At 29.7% G+C, this 26,265-nt stretch overlaps 1 protein-coding gene across 4 annotated transcripts; it reads right to left on the bottom strand.

The window, feature by feature from the left end:
• Positions 1–358: 358 nt before the first annotated feature.
• Positions 359–26,265, bottom strand: LOC129908984 (xenotropic and polytropic retrovirus receptor 1). 4 transcript variants are annotated; one of them, XM_055985855.1, is made up of 9 exons: positions 23,919–23,961; positions 23,717–23,784; positions 5,877–5,961; positions 5,162–5,819; positions 4,723–5,093; positions 4,325–4,667; positions 4,081–4,250; positions 1,130–1,260; positions 359–1,063 (listed from the first exon to the last, which is right to left on the bottom strand). In XM_055985855.1, the coding sequence occupies exons 3-9, from the start codon at positions 5,943–5,945 to the stop codon at positions 784–786; spliced, it is 2,022 nt and encodes a 673-aa protein (XP_055841830.1). In that variant the 5' UTR covers positions 5,946–5,961; positions 23,717–23,784; positions 23,919–23,961; the 3' UTR covers positions 359–783. The 4 variants fall into 4 exon arrangements, with proteins under 4 accessions (XP_055841830.1, XP_055841831.1, XP_055841829.1 ...); XM_055985856.1 differs by lacking the exons at positions 23,717–23,784; positions 23,919–23,961 and adding an exon at positions 26,242–26,265; XM_055985854.1 differs by lacking the exon at positions 23,919–23,961 and having other exon boundaries at positions 23,717–23,912.

The raw sequence follows: 26,265 nt of genomic DNA, 5'->3' as shown, positions 1-26,265 counted from the left end.
ATTTAATGGAGTGTGAATAAATTGGACCTTAGTGAGGGTAACCATTTAAAATAAGTTGGATCCTGACGCCCTACTCTCCCTAATTCTAATATTACTCATAACAGACGTTTTACCCAAACACCCGACAGTCGATCTCAAAACGCGTATTTTTTTCCTTTTGAAAGATAACGCGCGTCATTTTTAAAAAATGCACGATACTTTTAAAAAATGACGACCGTAAATTTTGAAAAAATGACGAGCGCCACTTTTGAAAAATGACGCGGGTCAGTTATTCTTGAAACTTTTCTTGTTGAACAAATAAAAAACACAATTTTGCTATAAAAAATATAAACTATATATTTTTTTGTATTATAAAATAAATGTAAATGTACTCAACAGTTATCCGATTTAACCTACAAACTACAACTAATTTTACAAATTAAAAAAAAAGACACATGACGTATATAATAGGGAATAGGTGATACAGAGGAATGGTTTCGATTTTATAACATTTTAATTTTGAATGTGTTTCTAATATTAATTATTGTTTTTTTTTTCTTTTTTTTTTTTTAATTTTGTTGCCTAAAAGCAGTCCTTCAAAAATAAATTTGTTGGTTCTCTGTTCTATATAAGTAATACTGCCGCTTCAAAAATAAGCGTTATTTTTTTCTGCACAATGCAATCGGTTTTTTTCGCGTTTTTTGTCTTGTGACATTTTTTTTTATCTTAAAAGCTATAAAAAAAAGTATTAAACTAACAGATTAAAAAAAAATATATATAAATTATTTTTGAAATTTGGAAAACTTAAAGTTTTTTGGTCCCTTCAACATCGATATTAAGATCTTGCAGAGATCCACGTGGATGCAGAAGGCTTCGTTTTTCGGGATCTTTGGATTTTTTAGGCTTAGGTCGATTTGTTTTCGAATATCGATTAACAACACCATCTGGTTCGTCCATCATTCGAAGAATTTGTGTTTGATCAGATGAATCTATTGGCGCGATAGATATATCACGAACGGCACGAAATTTACCGCAATTATTCAAGTGTTCGTTCTCCAGTCGGAAAAAATTCCAAACAAAGCGTCTAAGAGAAATTATAATCAAATTATTTTTCAATCTAAAAAGAAAAAAAAAAAAATTTATTACTTACCGAAACACTTCGAGAATTGCTGTAATTGAAGTCATTACTTCACTGGGAACAAATTTCATTTGGGTTAAGTACAACGATAGTGCCCAGCTAAACCGCAACAATAAATCTTCTACAATAGCAAAGTAGTAGAACTGTAAGGTACAAACAGATGCAATATTTTGAACGTTTCAATTGAAATAATGAATTTATGATTCAAACAATATTACAAAAAGCTTTGATTTTTTTATTTGATTTATTCTAGAAGAAAAAAAAAATAAATGTTTAGAAACCCAAATTTAAGTTTTTGAAACCGTTTTGAAAAAGATTTACAATATAAATTTTCAAATTAAGAAAAAAACTAAAATATACGTTTTCAGGAAATTGGCAAAGAAAAGTTATTCGTGTATTAAAAAACATTTTTTTTAAAGAAAATCACAAAGAGAGACTGAGTGCGATCTACAATGTTAGCTTCGCTTTGTAGCCCTTCAAAAGTAGATATCTGATGAATATTCAGTTTTTTTTTATTCGCCACCATCAACAAATAAGGTGTTATAAAAAAATAAATATTCAAGCCTACCCGAGTCGAATTTTTTTTAGGTAGGTAGTTTACGTAGAAATGGCTGCAAGGAAAACAACTGACAGACCACTAATTGATCCGTTCTGATACTATGATATTGCAAAGAACTTCTCCACTAATTAAACCATAGGGAGATTTTATTAAAGCGCTGGAGGTTGAAGATGACTGTGTTGATTATAGATTACATGCATTTTTTAAATAGTCAGCCCTATCGGCAATAAAGTTTCCCTGGAAAAATTTCTCTATTTCGAAAAATCGGTATCGGCAAAACTTTTTCCATGGAAAAACTTCCTAGGAAAATATTCCCCTACAAAAATACCTATCGGGAATGAAGTTTCTCCCCCGAAGTATTTCTGTCGTTGCTTTGATAGGGAACAGATCTTTTGAAGCTAAAATGTAAGTGTTTTTCTTTCAAAATAGAGTATTAATTTGCAGCAATTTATTGCTTTCCCGGGAGAGAAAACCTACTCCCGGGGAAATTTCTCACGTGAGATTGCCGATAGGGCTGAGTATTTTTTCATTTCGTTTGGCATCTCTTGTTTGTTGCTTTTAGTTTCTTACTTTAGCATGAGTTTGCAAGGTGCAATTGTTTCCTAGATTATCTCTGTGTCTCAGCAACCAAAAGAGGTGAATTTTACTTTGTCCATAGTCGATAAAACTGGCATCCCGGAAGTGATACGCCACAGTGACCATTGGCAGAAAAATTTGACTTCCCAATGCTTAACGAGCCAAATGAGCTCTTAGAGCCTTTTGGATTTCTTTTATAAAGAAGAATTTCAAGAAGTTTTCTTTTGAAAATCGTTAGGTTTTTTAGGAAAATATTTTTTACAAACTTAGCTATAAGCCGTTTCTCAAAAGATATGTTAGAAATAAGATCGTATGCTTTCTGAATATTTCTTTTAAAACGTAAAGAATTAATGTCACATTATTTTTAGTCCGAGTTCTAATAATATAGAAGAAAGCGTTCTTAGCTTTAAAAAAAACGTGAACAAATGTGATGACCTATTGATCAAAACCTCTTGAAGTCTTAAGAATATTTGTTTATCGTTTAATGGTTCAGTTCATTGATTTATCCTATCTTGAATACATTCTAAAATTTTATCTTTTGTATAATTGCAACAGTGAAACCAGTACGTGGAAAAATTTGACAAAAATCACTTTGGATGCATAAACCAATAATGGAGAGTGGGGCACATTTGAACACTTTTTGCTTTCGCAACTGCTTGAACGAAATATGTTCGTTTTCTTGATCTGTAAACTTTACTAACATTGAACAGTAACATTAAACTTCGATTTCAAGCAACATTTGGTTAGTTAGACGAAATATTTAGGTATCAAAAAAATTAAAACATTTATCACACCCATTTCAACACTGCTTCAGGAGAATCTGCACATGAAATTTAATCTATGATAAGCGGGTTTTCTCATAACCACAAGGGTTAAGTAAAAATAAGACTGGAAAGTTGCAAACCACGTTAGCAATTACACGCGACAAATAGTGATACAAAAATTCTATTTACAGATGATAATTTATGCTATTAAAATCAAAAAACGATTACTTTTATCTATTTTTTATAGTCCTATATTGTTTAAGGGTCAAAAATGTATAAGTCTATAAAAAAAATTATCTGTAAACCAACAAATAAAAAACTTTTGTTTTTCCTTAGCAATCATTTGTTGTTGTTTACCGTGTTACATTTTACTGAGCTAAGTATTGAGTTACCAATAAAACTCGCATAATATAAATTAATCTTAGCTTAGTTTTTAGCAAAAAAAAAAAAGTGAGAGAGAGTTTATGGCACGACAAACAAACCATAATTGTCGTTAGAATGGTGCGTGTGGAACCTATCTTCCTTAAGTAATGATTTCCGCATCTTCACAAAAAATAAGCAGAAGGAACTAAGTCAATTTTTCAGCTTTTATACCAGCAAGAGATAGGCCCTAAGGAAGTCAAGATTTATCAGTGAAATTCGAACTCATTTGAAAAATACTAGCCGAAGCATAGGGAAAAGAACACAGACAAAACAGTGCATGTCAGAAGTCAGGTATCGTTAAAAGCTTAGGCCCATAAAAGCTAAAAACATTTTTTTCGAGAGACGTTACTTTTCTTCTTTGAACTTTATAATGGCAAAATATATTTAGCTATTTTTAAGATTGTTGCTACCTTAACGCTCCTGCACATTTTTTTTTATCGAAATTGATATAAAACGCTTCTATGCCAGGTACCGTGTTAATAACGCTTCAAAAGATATTTCATCATCAATCATAGTTATATCATGTGTGATTTCCTAATGAATCCTAAACTTTGCCCCACAGCACATATTATCTGATCAATTTGATGTGGATTAATTATTTGAAAAAAGAAAAATCTTACATACAAAATTAATTTACTTACCGTTGATGTATAAACAATTTCTTCTCGTAAAAATTTATTTTCTCCAGCATTTTTGTCAAACAAGCCCCAATCCATTTTAATGTCCCATGTGTAGGCATAGAGTGATGAAACAATTGAACTTATCATCCACAACCATGTGTAGGGATTATCGAATGTATTTGTATAGTTAACTTTTTATCAAATCAAAAAATGATATAAAATTTATTAATGTTCTCAAATTCAAATTGCAAAAAAATCCACTTACCTCCATAAAAGGAGCGTAATGTTGCAAATATCACAACCAAAAATGTTGTAGAATATTTTCCAGCATTTACCAAATGGGGAAAAGCTTCTTTGGAATCGCGATAACGACGCAGACATTGCGCAAAACGAAACCATGCTGGTAGACAATTGAAAAACGGGCGAATAAGGAAATCTTTTTCCAAACAAACCGATGTATTATTTGCTTGCGCCCAATCACCATTTGTGATGTAGAAACAAACTAAATACTCAAAATCAAGCAATGCTGTTACAAGTGAATTCAATTGATCACCCAGCCAGAAATCAGCAAAGCCAACATGGAAAAATGGAGCTGCTATCATACGACCCTAAGACAAAACAATATTTAAATATGTTTAAGGATAAATTTAAAAAACAACTTACAGAAATTCTTAATAACCAAAACCTGGCATCATGATGAAGGACATGGAATGGGTTAAGTAAAAATACGAACATTATTACAGTCAACGTTAGGGGATTCACATAGGCAGGTATACTCAAACTGGAACTATACACAAAGCTCAACATGCTTAGAGTCCATATGACACCAAAAATTGCTGCTAGTTCCATCAAATGCTGCTCTGAGAGATGATTTCTTGGATCTAGCTCAAAGATAAGTACATGATTTACACCCGACGATCGCCAACCATAAATGTTGACTCCAATAAGGAAGATAAATTCGATAATAAGTAACGGCGCTCGGTACAGTCTAAAGGTTACTTTCAAGTTTTCTCCGCTAATGTCGTGAAAGATGACTGAAATTTTTAAGAAAAAGTTGAAAAGGTGCTCAAAAACGTCTTTTATGTGTAATAATTGGTTTCACCTGATAAGAAAACCACAATTCCAAGGACAATAAAACTACCAGAAAATAAGCCCACTTTAAATGTTGTCCAAGGACTTTGCTGTTCACCCAATGGAGGCACCCGAAGGCGCTTCATAGCTCGCTGGCGATCACCAGATTCCAATTCACTTGTGACGAGTGTTTCGGTATCATTGATTATGTTGTCAATGTCTTTGTTGGTGAAAAAGTGAGACGCTTCAACATAATCCTGGCGCCATTTCGCTCCAGCATCAACACGAAGTAGCTTATCGTGTTTTTTCAATATTTTTCGAAAGCCAGTGTGATTTAAATTCTGGTAATTTTGCAATAAAATCAAACTCAAATAAAATTCACTAAATGCCAACTTCAGTTCTTGGGCTTTTCTATGTGGCATTCCAGCTTTTTTCAATGATTTTGATTTCTTAGCCAAACGTTCAGCATCATCCATGCATGTTTTTAGCTCAGCTTTAAGAGTGGCAAATTTTCTTGTTGCTTCAGCTAATTTTTCCGAATAGAATGTATTGATCTTTTTAAGTTCTTTATCACAGTAATGAAAGAAGCTTTCATCGAAATTAACAAAATGTCTTTTAAGTACATCATCTTCAACGCTGTCAGCGGCTGGTGCTTCTTCCACCGCCATATACAGCATTGCTTTCATTTCCTATATAAAATAAAAAATAAATTAGAATTTTATTAGAATAAAAGATGTTTAACTTACTTCATAATTTATATATTGCTTTCGCCATTCGGGTGTTATGTGCGCGGAAAGATGTTCCGCGAACTTCATGTTGACGGATTAGATTCTGTTGAGAAATAAATTTTGAAAAATGAAATTAATTTACTTTTGGCTAGACAATTTTTGGTGTGGTTATTAGAGGAGGTAGCAATTTGATAGTAGAGTAAGGTTCTTATCACATCAGAGTTGACTGACTTATCATTAAGATGAATCATTTTTGTATAAACTAAAAACTTAATCTGACGTGAGACTTTATATTTGAAATCGTTGCGCAGCATAGGTATTTGGAATGAATATTTTAAGTTGCCAGTTTTCCCACAATAATTTTGGAAAATATATGAATTGTAGGTGTTGATTATTTATGTTTGAGGCATTTTTTGAAATATCGACTTTATGAAAAATGCATCTTTTCTTTTTTTGAGGGAGCAGTATCTCTCTATTTATTTTAGTTCTGATTGGAATGACTAACGCAATATCATGAAATTTTCTTATCTCATTTATTTGTATACAAATTATTCATTCGGCAGTTTTTTTTAACAATAAAAATAATTGGTACTAAAATAAGCATAAAAAGCTATTTCTTTAAATTAGGAACAAAAATTATTGAAATTCCAATACATTAAAATGTTTTTTGCTTCAAAGGAAAATTATTTCATAATTTTTTATATGTATATATAATTGGAATTGGTATCTTTCACCTTCTATGTATACATATGTGGTCCAAAGTCTGTCGAAAATTCCCCTAATGACTTTTTTAAAACTGTATTCAAAGAGGGAAGTATGGTGGAGGTGATGTTTTATCAAGTTGAAAAATGTATCTGATGAAATAAGACACATTATTTCGTCATTTTCAACCCTGGATCAAGAAAAACATGCTTATACGACTTTAAAAAAAAGTTGTTATTTCATTTATGCAATTAGGAATATGAGTATTTCAGTACAAATTCTGACAGCCCTTGAGTTGGTCTTTTAGTATATTTTGTTTTGGCCATTACTTTTATTAGACCCTCTATAAGGACACATTTTTAAAATAATGTTACACTAATTAAAATTGGGATTGATATTTTTGTATTTTCAATCGGGCTTTTTTGGTCACTTCCTTCTATATACAAATAAAAATTTTGATTTCATACTTTTTCATTACGTTTCGTCGTAATTTCTCGACTTCATCGGGGGTATTTTATTAAATCTGTTTTAAGTTTGTATTTAATTTTTTTTTTAACACTATAGGGTCAATGTGGGTAAATGTAAACAATTTCATGTCTTTTTTTTTCTTTTGACTTTAGATTTTAATATGTTTTTACAGAACAACTTGACAGGTATCTTCAAATGCAAATATGAAATGATGGCAATTCTTTTTTATAAATATAAACAAATATTTCCCATATTGTTTAAATTACTGTCAAATATGGCATGTTTACAAATACCCCACCATGTTTGTGTTTTTTTTACAAATTCGGGGTAAATGTAAACGGTGGTATAAAATTTAGAATTTCCTCTTTATCATATGGATAACGACTTGAAAAACGTTCAAGAAGGTATTTGACAAAATTTTTTTCAAATTCCAATAAAAGTTTTTGTTTTCTTCCTTTGATTCTTTATATAGGCACTCAATATGCATCCTTAGCAGCTCTGAACGTCATATTTTTTTTTTTTACGTCAAAGACCGATTTTGCAACATCATCCACTGAAATTGATGTGTTGGCTACTTTAAAATGTGGCTCCGTGGCACTTTAGCAATAGTAATTGACTAAAAATACTTTATCTTTAATATAACCAATAATTTCAGCAAGAATATAAGTTTACAGAATACGTTGTTTACATTTTCCCATTATGAAAAATTTTCTGGGGCAAATGTAAACACATGCAAATCGACATAAATGTCCTGTATTTTAAAGTTTGTTTGTTTCACATAGAATCTACAGCTATGGACAAAGAAATAGCACACTTTTGATTTTTCTTACAAAAATTGGATTTATTTGGGACCTTTTAACTTATATATTATAATTTTTACACTCAGTCACAAAAGTAAGTATACACCCCTAACTTTGTTTAACCAAGACCTCAAAAAAAAGAATCTAACAAATTTTCGAAAAAAATTTAAATGTGGTTTTATTTCATTAATCATTGCCTACATATTTACAAAAAAAAATTTGTCAAATAATCAATACTAAATGAAAAAGTGACAAAAAATTAAACACAGTACAAAATTTCGCATTACAAAAGTAAGTATACAGAGAAGAAAAAACTATGAAAATCGATGTTAAAAGTATAAATATCTAAATTTTTTTGGGAATTAATATATTTTAGGCTACCCTCTAGACTTGACGAGGTCAAACTCACTTGAAGGCATTGATTTTACTAGATTTTTTGCAACTTTTGGGCCGAATCTTTTCCACTCTTCCTAAAAGACTCATTTCAGCTAATCCTTTGAATGCTTCCTTACTTTTCTCACCAAATGGTCCAACAGATGCTAAATAGTATCCAAATCGAGTGACTGGGGGACGTTTGGATCTGGTTTTGAAAGTTTTTGATCAAAAATTCACTCAAAAATACCGAGTTTTGCTTAGGGCCGTTACCTTTATTGAAGAAAATCAATCCATCTTAGCCTCATTATTCGACAATCTGGTGCAGGTTTGTCTATAAAATATCTAAAAAACAATACCCATCCATTGTTTCCTCAAGGAGACCAAATAACCCACACCAAAAGCTATAAGCAAAAACCCCCATACCATAAACGAATCACTGCCGTTTTTACCAGTACCAGCTTTTTGATGGGATTTTGTTACTTTTGTATCTTTCTCCAAATTTTACCAGGTCCATCTGAGCAGTACACTTCGTCTTATGGATGTGGCAATATTTCTAGAAAACCGATAAAAGAAGTAGATCCGAAAAGAAAGGAAGGTACTGGTAAAAACGGCAGTGATTCGTTTATGGTATTTATAAAAATTTATTTTTAAAAATTATAATTTGTAGAGAATATCCTTTTTTCTTGTGGACAAAGAAATAGCACACATTCCGAAAATCATAAAAATAATCATTTCTAAGCAAAAATTCTTACAATTTCCAATAAATTCAATACTACTAAGTTGGTAACTTGTTAGTAGACCACAGTTTTTTGAAGTTCCTTCGCACCTCTTTGGTAAACTTTCAACTAACGTCTGGTATCCACTTTGTGGAGTACGGTACCACGCTTCTTTGATTCTGGCCCAAAGATCGTTTGAATTTTTGAATTTTCTTTTCCCACGCTTAAGCTTGACATCAATTTATAAATTTTTTATGGGGTTAAGATTGTGAATTTGAGATGGCTAGGTGCAAACATCGATTTTTTCGTCCGAAAACCTATCTTGTACTATTTCTGATGCATGTTTGGGTCATTGTCATCTATGAATATCTAATTAACTGGTGAGAAATATGGTTCCTCGGTATTCTAATGTAATATTAAGACAAAAGAATTTATCAATTCTGCCATCCACCTAACCAATGGGTCCTTACCATGCCAGGAAAATGCGCCCCAGACCATCAAATCCAATCCTCTTAGTTTCATCGTCTTGAGATAATACTTTGGCTTGTCCTTTTAACATTTTAGGCGATGGACAAATGTTTTGTTATCGGTTCCAATGCAGTTAACCTTTATTTCAACACTCCAAAAGACTCTCATTCAAAACTGCATGTTTTTATTCAGATGTTTTTTTAGCTTATGTTAGGTGATCTTTCATGTGTCTTTTTATATCATTGGATTTTTCTTGCTTACCTGTCTGTACAACTCAGCATCATTAAGTATCCTTCTTAAAAGTCTGCTTGACACTTTTTTCGCGGAATTCTATATTTACTTCGGGCAAAATCGTGCGAGATGACTTAAAAGGCACATATTTGCGTTTCTTTGTGATCGCTCTATCCACTCGTATGGAAGTTTTGCGGGGCAGAAGTTAACGCAATTTAATTTCAGAGTTTAAATTTCTATTTGCTCTTTCTAAATAAATGGCTTTATCCATCATTTATTCGAAAAATTTAGAGTTTAAGCTAATTGAGAAGAATTTTTCCCTTGACTATGAAGATCAAAAGTAATTCTCCCTTTTTTCGAAGTTTAATAATTTTGTCTGCCTATTTTTTTCAAAAATACTTGTTAATTAAATAGTAGCAATAAAATGAATGCATTTTCGTCTACAACTTTTGAACGCGGAATAAAAACTTAACGGTTAAACAAATGTGTGCTATTTCTGTGTCCACTAGCGAAAGAGACAGAAAAAGCATTATATTGCTAGTGCAAATAAATATAGAAAATAACGGTATTTTTAAGATATTTTTGTCTCCATCACTTTATTTCGACAATATACCAAAAGAAAAAAATGTATAAAAAGCATTCCTAATATCTAAAATTCGATTCGCATGATTTTTCTCAATAGTGTGCTATTTCTCTGTCCATGGCTGTACATCAAAATTCAAAACTAAAAAGTATTTGCAAGTTATACTTACTTAATTGAATCTGCAAAAATATTTAATATTTCTGAAAGACTAACGACTTGTTTGGCACTTTAAAAAACTATCTTTCACGGAAAATACGCTCGTCGAATGAATTCTCTCTTGACAGCAATGAGTTTGACGTATAAGTTAAAAGATACATGCGTCCGCGATTTGTACTAATGTATGCGTCAAAGAGATTTAACTGAAGCTTGTTATGAGCCATGTTCTCATTTACCCCTGTTTACATTTACCCACATTGACCCTATTAGAAAAAAATTTTAAAACTTACATGAAAATATTTTTTTTTTTGCTACATTGAAAATTGGGATTGTAGTTAAAATTATCACGCGAATAAGTAATTAAGAAAGTTAATTTTAATATTTCATTTGACAAGGTGTTTAGGGAATAAATAATAAGATTTGAAACCAAAAGGAAAACACCTTATTAATAAAAAGCTATACCTATTAAATTCGTGTTGTTGAGCACTGTGCTTGAGTTACGTTGACTTTGCCTTGCCCGTTCTATATATTTGACAATTTCAGAAATGCCTTTCTAATCTGGTATAGTGTCTAAAACAGGGCTGTAAAAATACTATATTAGGTAAATTCCACACTAAGTTGAACTGGAGATACAAAAATATGGAAAGCTCCTATATGTTCTACATTTATTTTACAAAAAAAGCTTATAACTTATAAATAAGTGGTCGTTATCAAGTGAGACGAAGTGTATGCAAAATATCAACTAAATATTCGTATACAATTTATTGCGATTTGAATGATGAACTGCATTATGTAAACTTTTATTTTATTGAGCAGTTGCCAAAACTTCTTTTACAAGAATGTTTTACTGAATGAATTCAGTCGCATAACAACAACTTAATGTTGTTTATTTTTTATCCATTAAGAAGCACGACAGGTGGCCTTCTATTATTTGAAAAATATCATTTTTGGCAATTTGATCTATATACATAGTTTAGGTAGATATAATTTGTTTTTCGTCGAATCATTATCATGACAAATTATGAATTATTTGCTAATCACTTTTCAAAATAAGATACTAAATGTGCCATTGATAGACACATTGGTTATTGATTAAATCAAATAATGGTAGTTGCGCTTAAGATGGATAGTGACTTAAAAAAAAAATCTAAAAATAATTGATTGAGGAGTGGAAGAAATGTGTCATAATATTAAGTTATCAAATTGAGTCTTTAATATACCTTTGCATAACTTTTAAATTTTAACAGATTGTTCAAATGAGCTGGCACTCTGGCAGTCTCTATTGGGGGAGTTTGGGAAATAAACAATAACGATGCAGTTCTAAAAAAAATGATAGTCCCAAAATAATGGCTGGCAACAAGATAGATCTTCCCTCCGTCATATCAAACAACTCAGAAGAAATGGAGCACAGCCATTTAAATATTGAATTAACATGCGTGGTCCAATACTGTTAAGTTCACGATATACAAATTTCAAAAACCTGGTTACTTCACCCTTTCTCTTCTTGCGATATCTGAAGTTTATTTATGATTCAATACATTAAATACCAACGTTTAAAATACAGAGAATTTTTCTCCATTCGCCTTTGGAAAATAAATTCAGAAATTTTGAGTTTTCCAATTAACTTGAATAGGCTTAATTGCAGCTTTTTAACATTATAAATAAAAGGATGTAGTACAGGCAAAAAGTTTGCTTTTGGGATAAGAAGCAAGGCTTTTTGGGACCAATTACAGATTTTACTGCCTCTTCGAAAAAACACCCTTTCACCTAATTTTTTTTTATGAAAACTCGTTTTTCTTGCTTTCTATCCCAAATTCAATGTTTTTACCAAATTTCATTAAGGTGACCCATCATTTTTGTTTTCACTCAAAAAACCACCCTTTTAGATTCAGCATCAAAAAATACCTTAAAAACATGTGTCATATCGTCGGCCTCATAAGGAAGCCTCTCGTATCTCCCAAACTCAAAATTTTACAGGAGAGACGAAAGAGTAGAGAAACAACAGGGTAGTTGGGAGGAAATTTCTGCGCAAAATTTATATTTAAGTCTATTTAGAGTTTTCGGAATGACTTCAAATTTTCTGGGTTGCTTGAGGCTTACGGAGCATCAGTCCTAATATGTATTTGGAATGTGCAATAGCGTGAGTTTAGCCTATTCACGTCGGCGTCGTCAATTATAAAATTCGTTTTCTACGCCTTCGACTTTCTTTTAATTTGGATTAATTATTTAAGGCAATGTGTATTTAAACATCATGAATGTTATCTTTAAGAGATAAATATTATTTTAAATTTTTTTCGAGTTCGAAAGATTTCTAAACAAAAAATTAAATTTTGAGTTTTCTTATTTTTCAGAAACATAAAAACATTACAACACAGAAACGCGAAAATCCTACTCCTTACAATTATAATTATATGTTGATAAAAGTATGCATTTTAATACTCGATTTAAAAATAAATTATATTCCTATGTAAAAAAAGGAAAGATAGTATTTAAAATTAAGAAAAAAAATTCAAATAATTATTTTTAGCCACTTAATAAAATCTAGCTAAAAGAGAAAGTATGTGGGAACAAGTTGTGCACTTTATTTGTATTTTAAATTGCATTTGGTTGTATTTTTTTTTTTCTTTTGGAATTGGCACAAACTGTTTTCGTATCCAAACTTAAAAAGCTATTTTCGTATTAAGTGTTTTCATTTGAATAAGTACCAATACACTAGACATGGGTAGGTATATGAGCATTTGTTTAGCGCAATTACCCATTAAAACGTCAATCGGTGTATGAATTTCTAATGAATTATTATTTATTTGCATTAAAAATTTTTTAAATTTAAATTTGAAACACTTGAAAACATTACCACTCACTCATCGTTAATATAAATAATAATTTTAAAAATAAATTATCTTGACAAAATTAAGTGCAAATAAAATTGCAAAAAAAGATAAAAATAAAAATTCAAGTATATTTAAAGTATGTTAAAATTTGAGCTTACTAAAAGTAAAGGAAAAATATTAACGCTTTGACATTTAAGTTCGCAAAAGATTAATGAGAACATTGTGTGAAATCGTCTTGGAAGATATTGCGAAAGCTAAATATAAAACGATATAAAATTTTGTTTGTTGATTTAAATAATCTAAATGTTATTTTTTTGTACTTTAAAAATATCATTTATTCAGATAATACCTACTAATGGTTTGAAATAAAGCCAAACAAAATAAATAAAATATCACTTTTACACTGGAAAAAAAAACAAAAAATGCATTGATATTGCAAAACTAAAATAATTATTTTGTAAAAATTTAATTTTTAATATATAGATATTGATATGAGATATTAAATTATAAAATAAAATATTAAACTATCTAATCAAAAGCAAAATGTTCAAAGTAGTTGAAAACAAAATATGAGAACCAGATTTTTCAGGGTAAACAAAAACATTTTTAATATTTTAAGCCCATACTCCAAAACTTTAGTATACATAATAGAACTTAAAAACTGCAAATAAGGTTGCAAATAAGTGACTACTTAAGATTCACTTGAGATTCAGCAGGTGGATAGGAAATACAGTCAACGCCAAAAAAAAATCACGATTGTATAGTTTTTGTTTGGGTATAAAAATACCAAAAGTTGATTTTTAAAAATGTTTAATAATTTTTCTTCTACATTCAGGGTATAAACTTGCTTATTTTATTTGAACAACTAAAACTTAACCAAAAATCAATTGGTTACTTTCAAAATTTAAAATGTGTATAGTTTTTGTTGACGTTGTGTGTAATTTGATAAGCAATATTTAGAAAACAATGCGTCTATTATTTTTTTTTGTTCTGTTTCATCATTACAAATACTTTCAAAGTTTAACCTCGTTACTTAATATACTAAAAAAGTACGTTAATTTAATTATACTGATAACGATAAACCTCTATTACCCCAATTGAAATTAAAACTAAGATCTGATCTTGAAACGAGGATTCCTTAGATAACACTTCAAAATTATAATAATGATATCAATTTTACTTACATTATTTTTTTTTTCTTTGTACTGTCGTAAGTGTTTGTGTAATTAATTTGTAATAGAAGTTTTTTTTGAAACGCAGTCTATTCACTTGTTGCAAAATCAGATATCTTAAGTAGTTTTTTTAACCCTAGAACCTTATAGATACTCATATCATAATAAAAATCTTTGTTCTTTCTTTTGAAGACTACTCTGGGTAGTCTAGGAGGGTTAAAGATTTTAGGGTTTAACATCAATCAATTTGTATTTTAAAGACTTACTATATATTTATAATGTGGCGTTTATTATTTAAAAATATATGGCCTTTTTTTATTTCGAAATAAAATATGTATATAGTATAAAAAACTAAAAATACGCTTTTATCATGCACTAAAAACTATAAAATAATTTAATCGACTTATTGGAAATGGTTAGATCAAAAAGCGTCGAGCGCTTTGTTCAAACTTTATAAAATTACACGCAACAAAAATGCGCTCTACGCTTTTTGATGTAACCATTTCCAATAAGTCTATTAAATTATTTTATAGTTTTTAGTGCATCCTAAAATCGTATTTTTAGTTTTTTAAACTACATATATTATTTTTTACTTTTTAGTCTTATCTGAGATAATTGGAAGTAAGCTAAAATTGATTTGGGGTGTTTCGAACCCCAATGTCCCTCCCCAGGATCCGGACCACCAAAATATTGTAAAGTCATCTGATTTATAAAGTATTCATTTCGATACGATTATTGAAAGTATAGGCTAAAATTGATTTTTGGTGTTTAGACCCCTCAATGCCCCTCCCCAGGGTCCGAACCACAAAAATATTGTGTTGTCATCTGAACTACATTTGTACAGCTGCGGTCAAAAAAATAGCAGTGCATCGAAAAATATTTTAAGTAAAACATAAAACATAAAAAGAGTTTCGATGTTGGATTTATTTTTTAGTAAAACTATTTTAGATACATTCTAGATTAATTTTTAGTATGAATGAAATTTAATTTATTGCTAATAGCTAAGCAATAATCCAAAAACAAAATAAACCAAAAAATTAAGCGGTCAAAATAATAGCAGTGATTTTCTTTTTCTAGTAAATTTAAATAAAACAAAGGCACAAAAAGTTTAAATAAACGGTATTTTACTTGGCTAAAGCTAGCATTTGCTCCCTTGACCTTTGTTTTTAATTAAAGCTTGGCAAAAACCTTTTATGGGGCCGACAAGTTTCTTCAAATTCTTATACTAGACCCTAGAATATTCTCTGGACTGATGAGAGCAAATTGATTCCGCATGGTGGCAAAGGGTCTCGGTAGTACTACCAAACACGAAATATAACCCTAGGTAAAGCAAAAAAACTATTAAACACGGAGGATCCAGTACAATGGTTTGGGGGAACTTGTCCTACTACGGACTTGGTCTATTATATTAGATTAAAACTAAAATAAACCAGCAGTAGTACCTGGATATCTTGTAAAACAGTATGCTGCTATACGTCGACTTCAAAATACCGCTTAAATGAGTCTTCTAACAAGATAATAACGCAAAATACTTCAGGAGAGCAGCCAAACAATGGTTTCAAAACATTAAGATTTAGCTTATGGAGTGGACTGTTTAGTCTTTGGACCTCGATCTTTTCTAGAATCATTGCGAGGATATAAAAGAAAAAGTTTATAAAGCAAAACCCAAACATAACGGCAGTTATGGACCGTTGTTGAGCAGGTTTGGTGAGCTAAAACACCTCACAGATCTCAGCGACTTGTCGGCCCCATAAAAGGTTTTTGCCAACCTTTAATTAAAAACAAAGGTCAAGGGAGCAAATGCTAGCTTTAGCCAAGTAAAATACCATTTGTTTGAACTTTTTGTGCCTTTGTTTTATTTAAATTTACTAGAAAAAGAAAATCACTGCTATTATTTTGACCGCTTAATTTTTTGGTTTATTTTGTTTTTGGATTATTGCTTAGCTATTAGCAATAAATTAAATTTCATTCATACTAAAAATTAATCTAGAATGTATCTAAAATAGTTTTACTAAAAAATAAATCCATCATCGAAACTCTTTTTATGTTTTATATTTGATTTGAAATATTTTTCGATGCACTGCTATTTTTTTGACCGCCACTGTATATATGTATGTGCAAAGTTTCAGTTCGATACGATAAGTGGAAAGTGGGTCAAAATTTAGTTACAAGATTTTATTACATTGTTAGTTAGTTAGTTACAAGCGAAGCTAATAAAAGCATATTAAAAATTCAATTATTGAGACAACTATTCTCGGTATAAATGGGAAGCTCAACCATTGATAGGATTTGTTTTACTTAGAACAAATGTGATCTTGTTCAAATAAGAGATGAACAATGAGCTCAGTGAAGCTCACTGAAAACCTATAAGACAATTTGCACGTTTTTGTTAATAGGCTTAAAATAAATATAGTTGAAATATTGTAAAAATACTCAATATTAAAATAAATATATTTTTTTTTGCATTCAAAAACTTACCTCAAAAGCTTGTATAAAAATTCCATGTCGGCAAGTCGTGATTTTTAAAGTATAACTGGGAGGTGCAGTTTAAAAAATAAAAAATATTTTAGAGTGTTTTAAACATGCGACATATGAATTCAAGGAACTTTTTAATCACAAATCCAAAATCCAGAGAAAAATCAAGAGGAATAGACAACTATAACGAAAGTTATATCAGCTAAACTATAACCGAAAACTCATTAGATGCGAAGGTACATTGATTTAAATTGGCAAGAATATTTTATTGCTTTTTATACTAATCCCATGCAGTTCGTGCACTTAACACTATTCATAAAAAAAAACATTTTTTCTGTTCATTGACGTCTAGATTTTTATGAAATATTTTAGCTTTGTTGTGCATGGCCAATGGAATATTCATGCCAAATTTAATAGATTTACCTTAGCATCTGATGGATTTTCGGTGATAATTTAGGTGATATACTGATATCATAAGAGGGTTCACTAAAAACGCAAAAATGTTTGTCTTAATTTAAGTCTCGCCATTTAAAACATACAAAAATATATTTTCAATTTTTTCAAACTGCACCTCCCAGCGGGACTTTTAAAATTTGCGACTTGCCGATATGGGATTTTTTAGACTTTTAAGGTACGTTATAGAATATCCAAATAAATATATTTGCAAATATATTTAAGCATATTAGCATTTATTCCAAGTTTTACCCTTCTTTTTGCTTATTTAACTGTACTATAACAATCTTAATGTTTTTAGATATTTTTTTATTTAAATACGTAGCTCTATTTTGGCAAAACTTAAATTGATTAAAAAAAAAAAATAATTTCATTCGAAGAAGAATTAATAACCATTTCAACTTGTCTGATAATTTTTTTTTTTACAATTTTTAGTTCATAGAGAGAAACGGAAGAATATATCACTATATTTATCAGTGTTTCCGTTGTTTTGTTTTATTTTTTTTTAATATTTGTTTCTACTTTAAGTAATTATCTAAACAATATGCTTGTGCCCACACTTTGAAAGGTTTTTGATTTTAATGAAATTAATAAAATTTTAAAAAATAAACACAAAAGTTGGAGCTGTTTCTGAAGACTTCCGAGGAAAGGCTACAGTTTAACCTGGGAAATATTTCTGGATTGATTCTAGGACATACCTACTTGTGGTAAACATTTAGGGCCATTATCACATCTTCTTCTAAATTGGTTAAAAGTTTGTCACCACCATTTTTAATACTTACAAATATGTTGCTGCTGCTGGCGAAATTTAGGACTTGGTAGTACCAATAACCAATTGTTAAAGATTCTTCTACAACCTATAACTTGGAGTCCTTTTTTCGTTCTTTTTTTTTTGTATCAGTAAACTTAACCATAGTTCGATAAACAAAAATTCTTGTTCACACCCTTTTTTTAAGTAATATCCGCGATTCTATTATCTTTAACGTCCTCCTCTATATTATTTGAACTCAGACTTTATTCGTTACTTTTTAAGAGGCATGTTAAAAAAAAACGAAGTATTGGTTCTTATTCCAAAGAAACTTTCGAGCTACGGCTACTTGAAATCATGTAAAGGAACTAATGACAGACTAATAATTAGCAAGTTGTATGTTTTTGTTCTTATTAATTCAATATTTAATACAAAAATTCATAGCATTCCTTATGATACTAAGCAACTTGTATACTATGAGCAAGTACGTGCAACTTAATCTTTATTTAAATAAAATTACGTCATTTTTAAAATAATTTGTATTTCCTTTTTTTTTAACTGCTACTAAAAGACATGCCTCCGATTAATTTTAATTTAAGAGATTGGTTTTTCAATAAAACATTAGTTACGGAACGGCAAAACGCATTATCAGCAAAAGACATTCCAAACGATGAACAGGTTTACGTTTTAATTCTTTTTAAATTTGTGATTCATTGGGTGAAACCAAAATGTTTCCACCAAATTATACATATAAATTAACAAAACTTTGGTAGCACAATATTGTACTGATACTGATACACTTTGGGACTCGTTGACTTAATTAAAATTTCATTTAAATAATTTAATTATGAAAGTGTGTATCTTTACGAAATTTAACATCCAATCTGCTATCTACCATTATATTCAAAGTTGTACTTCTTTTTTTTATTTAATATGCCTGAAAAAAAAACTTTTTGTTTATTTGATTCTGTTTACCTATTTTCAATCATTGGTTTGTTTGCTTAGACTTGATTTTGAAATATGTAAATATTAGGTATGTAGGAATAGATCCCTTACCAACAAAATTATGTTACTCAAAAATAAAAATAAATTGGAAACGATATGAATTTACATAAAACCAAGAACCAACATTGTTGTTTTAAAGTTTACTTAAGTGTATCTAATTGAAAGTGGTTTTAGTTAAGAAAAAAAGAAATTAATAAATTGAACTTTGCAAGTTTTGTTGTGAATTGAATTAATAAGAATAATGAAAATATACCTAGTTTACAAAAAAATATTAACAATAAAATAATTATCATTTTTAGCAAAAAAAACAAAACCGACTTCCATGGATCAAAACTGGGTTTTATGGTTTTTAAAATAGTTCCTATGGCTAAAAGTGAACTAAATTGAAATGGGACCACACTGCAGCCACCAGCTTTCCAATACAAAAAGAATTATCAAAATTGGTTCACTCAGTCCAAAGTTATGCGGTAACAAACATAAAAAAAAAAAAAAAAAAAAAAAAAAAAAAAATACAGTCGAATTGAATACCTCCTCCTTTTTGGAAGTCGGTAAAAATAACAATGCATCCAACAATTTGAAATACAAATAAATAAAATAGAAAAAGAGAAAAATAAATAATTATTAAATAAATAAATTTAATTAGTCTTGGCAATTTCAGTAAAGATACTTCAACTGATTTAAGCCCGCTATCTTATTTATTTTGATTGCATGATTTATTTCTGTGGTTCTAAATCAAATGTTTGCAAATTGTCGATTTATGTGAAGCGGCACCTTAGGACTAAGTTATAATGTACTCGTAAAAGATATGACAGAAGGTGGTTTTTTTTTAGGGATTAAAAATATTAATATCTGGAGCTTTATATTAAATTATTAAAACGGCTGTCTACAGCAATTTAACTTATTACTCTCAACCATTTTGGGAAAAATTGAATTTCACTTTTTCTTCTATTGTAAATTCCGGACGAATTTGGAAAACTACCTATATTTTAGCGGTCTACATCTCTTTTCTCACTTAAATTGGATCTATTATTTTCAAAACATGATATAAGTACATTTTTTTCAAAATTTGTTTTTTTTTTTAACTTATTTTGTTAATTTTTGCACCGAAAAATTGAAAATTCGCACAAATCATTTTTTTAAATTCAAACTACTGTGGTTTGTTCACCTTGAGTTCTTTACATATACCGAAAATCATCATCTGTCCCCCTCCGTTTACTAGATATTCAAAAAACAATCTTTTATAGCAACTCTCAAAATAAAATATCAATTTTTATAAAATCCCAAAAATGATTTTTTTTAATGCAAACCAAAAAGCATGGTTTACTAAAATTACTTAAGGGTTGGGGTCATACTATACGCTATATCATGAAGGAAAAAAAAAATGGTTTCAAAACGTTTACAAAATATTGAATTCGTTTACTTTTAATCCAAGGGCCACTTCCTTTTGAATTATAGGAACTGGCGCTAAACTGAATCAATAGGTGTTAGAAACCTGACTTTTTTTTTTTTAATTTTTATTGAAATATTATATAAATATTCCAACATAACATAAATGTTGCTCTGTAATTCCCTAAGTCTGATCTGATATTCTCTTTCATACACAAATGTCCACATTTTTTTTCTAATTGGAACAACTTGTGACATTTTATGCCAGTTGGTTGCAGTTGGTGTATTTTTTTATAGATTCATATCCCATCAATGGTTCTTCAAAATAAATCTGCTATAAAAGTTTAGTTTCGTATTTGAATTTAGCAGTTTCTAAGCTTTGTGAAAAAATCGTAATCTCGCTGATTTGAAATTCAATCAAATATTTTTTTGTTTGCTCAGTTATTAGTGGAGTAAAATTAGATTTATACCTCGGAACCCAGGGAAAGTCGATGAATCTGTAAAACGAGTATAGGGCTGCATTATTAAAAGGTCAAATAAGAAAGTTAAAAAAAAAACATTTCACCGCTCTCGATTACAACAATTTTTGAGGACCGTTTACTGCCATTTCGTATGAAAGCGTTCAATCGGAATTGCTGTCTCATTTTAGATTTTGATCAAACTTTGTAGCGTAGGGATGTTCTCTAGGACTGTAAGGAAGCAAATACATGATGATTTAATTTTAAGTTGCGTGGTTTCCCCGCTACCCGCATTCGAACTTTTTGAAAACGTCATTTTTATATTTATTTTACCTTTTTTATGCTTATTTTATTTTACCAATTTTATGCTTAATTTTACTCGACTATATTGGATTCTTATTCGAAAGATAGGTTTCTTGTATGTTTTCTTGTTTTCTTTTTACTGTTGCAAAGATGAATTGTTTTAAGGGTACGTGAACCTTGGGTAAGTGCTTTCTGTTTTTATTTCAATAATTTTAAAGTTTGTTTTAAATTTTATTTTGTTCACACCCTAGTAACAACTATAAATGTCATAATCCTTTTCGTTTTTGTTGTATAAATTAATGTAAATGACTCAAAACACAATCACAAACGTAGAAACCTAGGTACTATGTACATTATATTGAGGAAATTCAAACTTCTGTTGAAATATAGTTTATGAAATCAAATCATGTTATAGAGGTTTGAATACTTTAATTATTCAACTTATAGAGTTTGCAAAAAAAAAGGTTCAAGAAAATAGCACGTTCAAGTTATTGGATTGTTCAAGTTATCGAATGTTCAAGTTAGCGAGAGTCCACTGTAATAAAAATAATGGCGCAAAATTTTAAACGATTAAGTAAATTGCTAAAGCCAAAAAGTATATGGATTTTTAACTTAGTAACTTACTAAATGGCTTTAGCAATTTACTAAATTGTTTAAAGTTTTGCGCTAACAATTGTAAATTGATTTTTAGAACTTTGTCAAGAAATCATCCGTTAGATTTTTAATTGTTCGAGTGTAATACGTAAGCTACTGAAAAACATACGTTTAAATTAAATTAATGCAAATTGTCATTTACAGACTCGATACAAAAGTAAAATTTATTGAATATTGTTATCAGTTGATTAAGGGGGCTATTTGCACGATAGTTTGATCTACTAAAAATAAGGCACAATGGTTGGTGTAGCCTTATACTACTTGTGCGACTATAACTGAAATTTAACCGACTTAGAACCGATGGGGATGATATTGACCCATTAATAATTCCAACAATAAAAAACAAAACTGCAAATACTTTCTATGGTCAGTAAGTGAAGGAAGATTAATTAATTTGAGTCTTTGAGAGTAAGGGGGAAGTTTATATCATGTGACCACGGAAATAAACGAAGACAGAAAACCTTCTCTGAATTGCTTCAAGTATTGTTATATGAATGGCATAGTAAGGTGACCGCACTTCACAGCTATGTATGTATATTCGAGTATTGGTCGGTCGTACAAAGGACACAAAGAGCAGTTTAAGAACATAAGGGTCGCAGAATGCTATGTAATAATTTTTTTTATATTTCAGCGCCCTAGATACTACCTCCAAAGCAAGATTTACATATAGCAAAAGCGAAATTTAATAAATGATTGCCATCATCAGCAAAAGTATTGAAACTTAAAACTGAGTATTTTCGAAATTCTATTGCCCTAGTTGTGAATAAAAATTGACAATTTTATATGTTATCACCCGGTTCTTATAACATTTTTTCTGAAATATCTACCCTACATTAATGCACATACGAAACAAGATTAAATAAATAAAATAAAAAACCAACCAATTATTATATAGACGCCAATGAAAATTGTTCAAACAAAATATATAAAATATACGCCGTTACGTTAGCAACATTGATAAAACCTATATTATTATTTCTTAAACAGAGAAACTGTGTCAATAAACTTAAATCAGTACAACAAATATATAAATTAGAATTTTCCATAAAACCAGAGAAGAGAGATAAGACAAGGGCAATGTCAAATCATTGCTATAGACTAGACTAAACAGATTTTAATACTTAACATGTGTTTCTACATAAAAAAAAAATGGTAATTTTGTCTGCTCTCCGGCAAACTAATCAACTCATAGGTAATCATGAACATTTTGTTTGAGATTTTAATTAAATACCTACAAGAAGCAAAAAGAAAGAAAACATTAAATAAAATGCAAACAATGCAAGTGTTTCGTGTTGTGTTTTCTTTGCCAAGGGATTACTTATACGAATTTCGTTTGCACATTTTTTTTAACTTCTGGCAAACTTAAATTCTTTGCAAATGAAACACAAAAAAAGAACCTTTATCAGCACTATTTTTACAAAAACAAATATTATAAAAAAATTTTTGTGCTTCTGGAGTAGAGATAAATAAATAGACTCAATAGAATAATGTAGATAAAAGATAACATTCAAGGCTGATTCTTCTTCAAGTTCATTTTATATGAAAATTATAAATTCATTTTACTATTTCATTGCGCTCTTTCTTACCTGACATCAAAGTTTTTCATTATTAGAATCAGATGATTCTAATTTATAATTGGGATAACCACTTTCATCGATAAGAAAAAAATAAAAAAATGTCACGAGAAAACACTTAAAAAATGTAATTAAACGCATAGAAAAATAATATACAACATAGAAAATAGAATAATAAACACAAAGCATAGAGGGACGTTGTTTTTTTGTTTGTGGTTTGTGCTTGCTTAAACTTTTGTTGAAGACTTGATTCTTTTTTTTTATTTTATAATCGCGCTGTGATGCTTGCTTACTACTAACCTTGTTTGTTTTTTGTAGAATATATCATTTGCAGCCGGTTTGATTGATGTGTTTTATTTTGTAGAACACTGAGTATTGAATTTGAGTTAGAAAAAACAACGAATTTAATTTAAACAGTTTATGGGTGAAAAGAACAAAAAAGAAAACAAAACAAAAAATAATAAAAAAAAAATTAAAAGGGCACATTCGGAGATACCCTCACCTTTCAAGATTTCCAACACAACTAAACAAAGAACAGCTGACAGAATGTCAAATTTTGATCAAATGTCAAAATTTTGACATTTGATTTGGATTTGAAAGCAGGGATGGTTTGAGTAGAAAGGTAAATTAAATTTTCTAAGACCAAGATTACACGATTTTTTTTTTTCGTGTATTATAAAATAAATTCGTTTGCTACGAGTCTGCGGTCGAACTACGGCATACGTTCGTTAATGTTTTGACTATTGCTCTCTCTATTTATGTAATCAGTAGAAAATGATAGAGACATAAAGCTTCAATACGGTAACGTACGTATGCGATATAGTTACTATAGGTACGGTGACCGATGATTTTGCTTTCGTCGGGTTCCTTAATAAAATAGACAGAGCAAAGTCAGAGAGCATTGATTTTTTTTATTTTTATTAACCATTTTAATTTGTTTTTAACTATTTTTAATTTTAATTTAAAATTCAAGCTCTCTTTAGGGAATAATTTAATTTCAAACCAAAATGACGCCTTCACCCCACACCCTAGATAAAGTACTATCATGATACTGAGCACACGATCTTAGTAATAATTCATATGTGGTCAAATCAATCTTAAAATGGCTCTAAGCAAGCTCTAAACGCGGTGAATGGCGTTTAAATTAAGCAATCGTTAAGCAACGTTGCTCAAATGAGTAAATTTTTTATATATGTATACACATTTTGTACTAAAAAGCTATTTATAGGTTGTTTAACGTTAAACAACCTTTAATATTCTCTTATAAATATGGCTGCAATACTTTTATTCAAAAAATAAAAAAACTTTTGTTTTCCAACCACTGTTTTCTTGTTTTCCGTGCAAAGTATTTAAAATTTTGAATACACAAATAAGAGAATTTTGAAATACGGGACAATCACGGAACACTTATACGTCCCGGGTTTATTAAATAAAAACCCGGGACAAACTATAGAAATACGGGACAGTCCCGGGTAAACCGGGACGGATGGTCACCGTAACTATAGGGCAAGTTTAGGATTCGTAAAAAATCGTGTCTGTCTGTCTGTAGGAACCTCGAGCTACCGCCTAAACTACTGGAGCTTTTTTCTTCAAACTTGGTAGTTAACAGTTTTGGGTGATTCCCTAGAGGACAAATTAAAATTTTTTTTTAGGACCAAAACAAACGGTACCTGTCATATAACGGAAATAGAAAAGTTAATTTTTTTTCAAAAACGGCTCCAACGATTTTGATTAAAATTTTTGTAAGTAGTGAAACAAATAAAAGCTTTCTTTGGAAATAAAAAAAACATTTGTTGTACCACTATTAACGGTACCTGCCATAGAACGGTTTTTTGATTTATGAATTTCTCATAAACGACAAAACATATTTCGACCAAAATTTTGATAACTTTCAAACGTATCTTGGTTGTTTCCACTTAAAATTTGGTGAAAAATGTTAGTTCAATTTTCGTTGCACACTTGGTTCCTTTCTCTCACAAAAGGGATTCCTTCAGATGAATCCTGTGTGTGATGGCTTAATAAGTGTTGAAATAGAAGTTTTTGAAAATAGTTTTCTAACAAAAATTAAAGCAATTTTTTTAGTTATACAGGGTGTCCCACAGTCACCGTCCCAAATGAAAACCATGGATTGCTGAGGTAATTTTAAGTCGAAAACCCTAAGAGGTAATTATCTCGTTATTTTTCCGTTTTTTAGTTATGATTTTTGCTCTCTTTTCCCTTAACTGGCTTTATCTTTGCCAAACTACGTCTGATTTGAAGAAAATTTTTTTTTAACCAATCCAGAATTTATTGCAGTTTTAGTTAGTCTCAAAAATTTTTTCTGCGGGCAACCATTTCTCCGCCATTTTTAAGTTGTTTTTTTTTCACTTTCTTATCATTTTAATTAAAAAAAGACGTTAATGAGTATTAATTTTTTTCGCTTATTATTAAAGCCCAGTTTATTTTCTTAAAAAAATAAGTTTTTTTCATAAAAAAGTATTTTTTTTTTTATTTTTAAAAACTTAATCCAGCTGTTTTTATAGGTTTTCTGACCGTTATTTATTTTATCAAAAAATACACAATTTAGTACGAATTTGTTTGCTTTGCAGATTGAAGGTATTTTCCATTCGTTTTCGCATTGAAATTTTTATGTTTAATACCACATGGAAATTGTGTTCATTTGCACGTTTGACACAGATTAAAAATATGAGTCTTTCAAGTTTCTACAATTTTTCAAATTTAATATTCATTAATTCACATTAAAAAAATTAACACACACTTTTGGAATTAAAAAAAAAAAAAAACGAAACAAGAAAAAAAAAACTAAAAACCAAGAAATATCTTACCGAACGTCCCAACAATTCAATTAT

This window comes from Episyrphus balteatus, chromosome 2, assembly GCF_945859705.1.
Source record: "Episyrphus balteatus chromosome 2, idEpiBalt1.1, whole genome shotgun sequence".
NCBI lineage: Eukaryota > Metazoa > Arthropoda > Insecta > Diptera > Syrphidae > Episyrphus > Episyrphus balteatus.
This window is presented reverse-complemented; position numbering and strand designations above follow the sequence as displayed.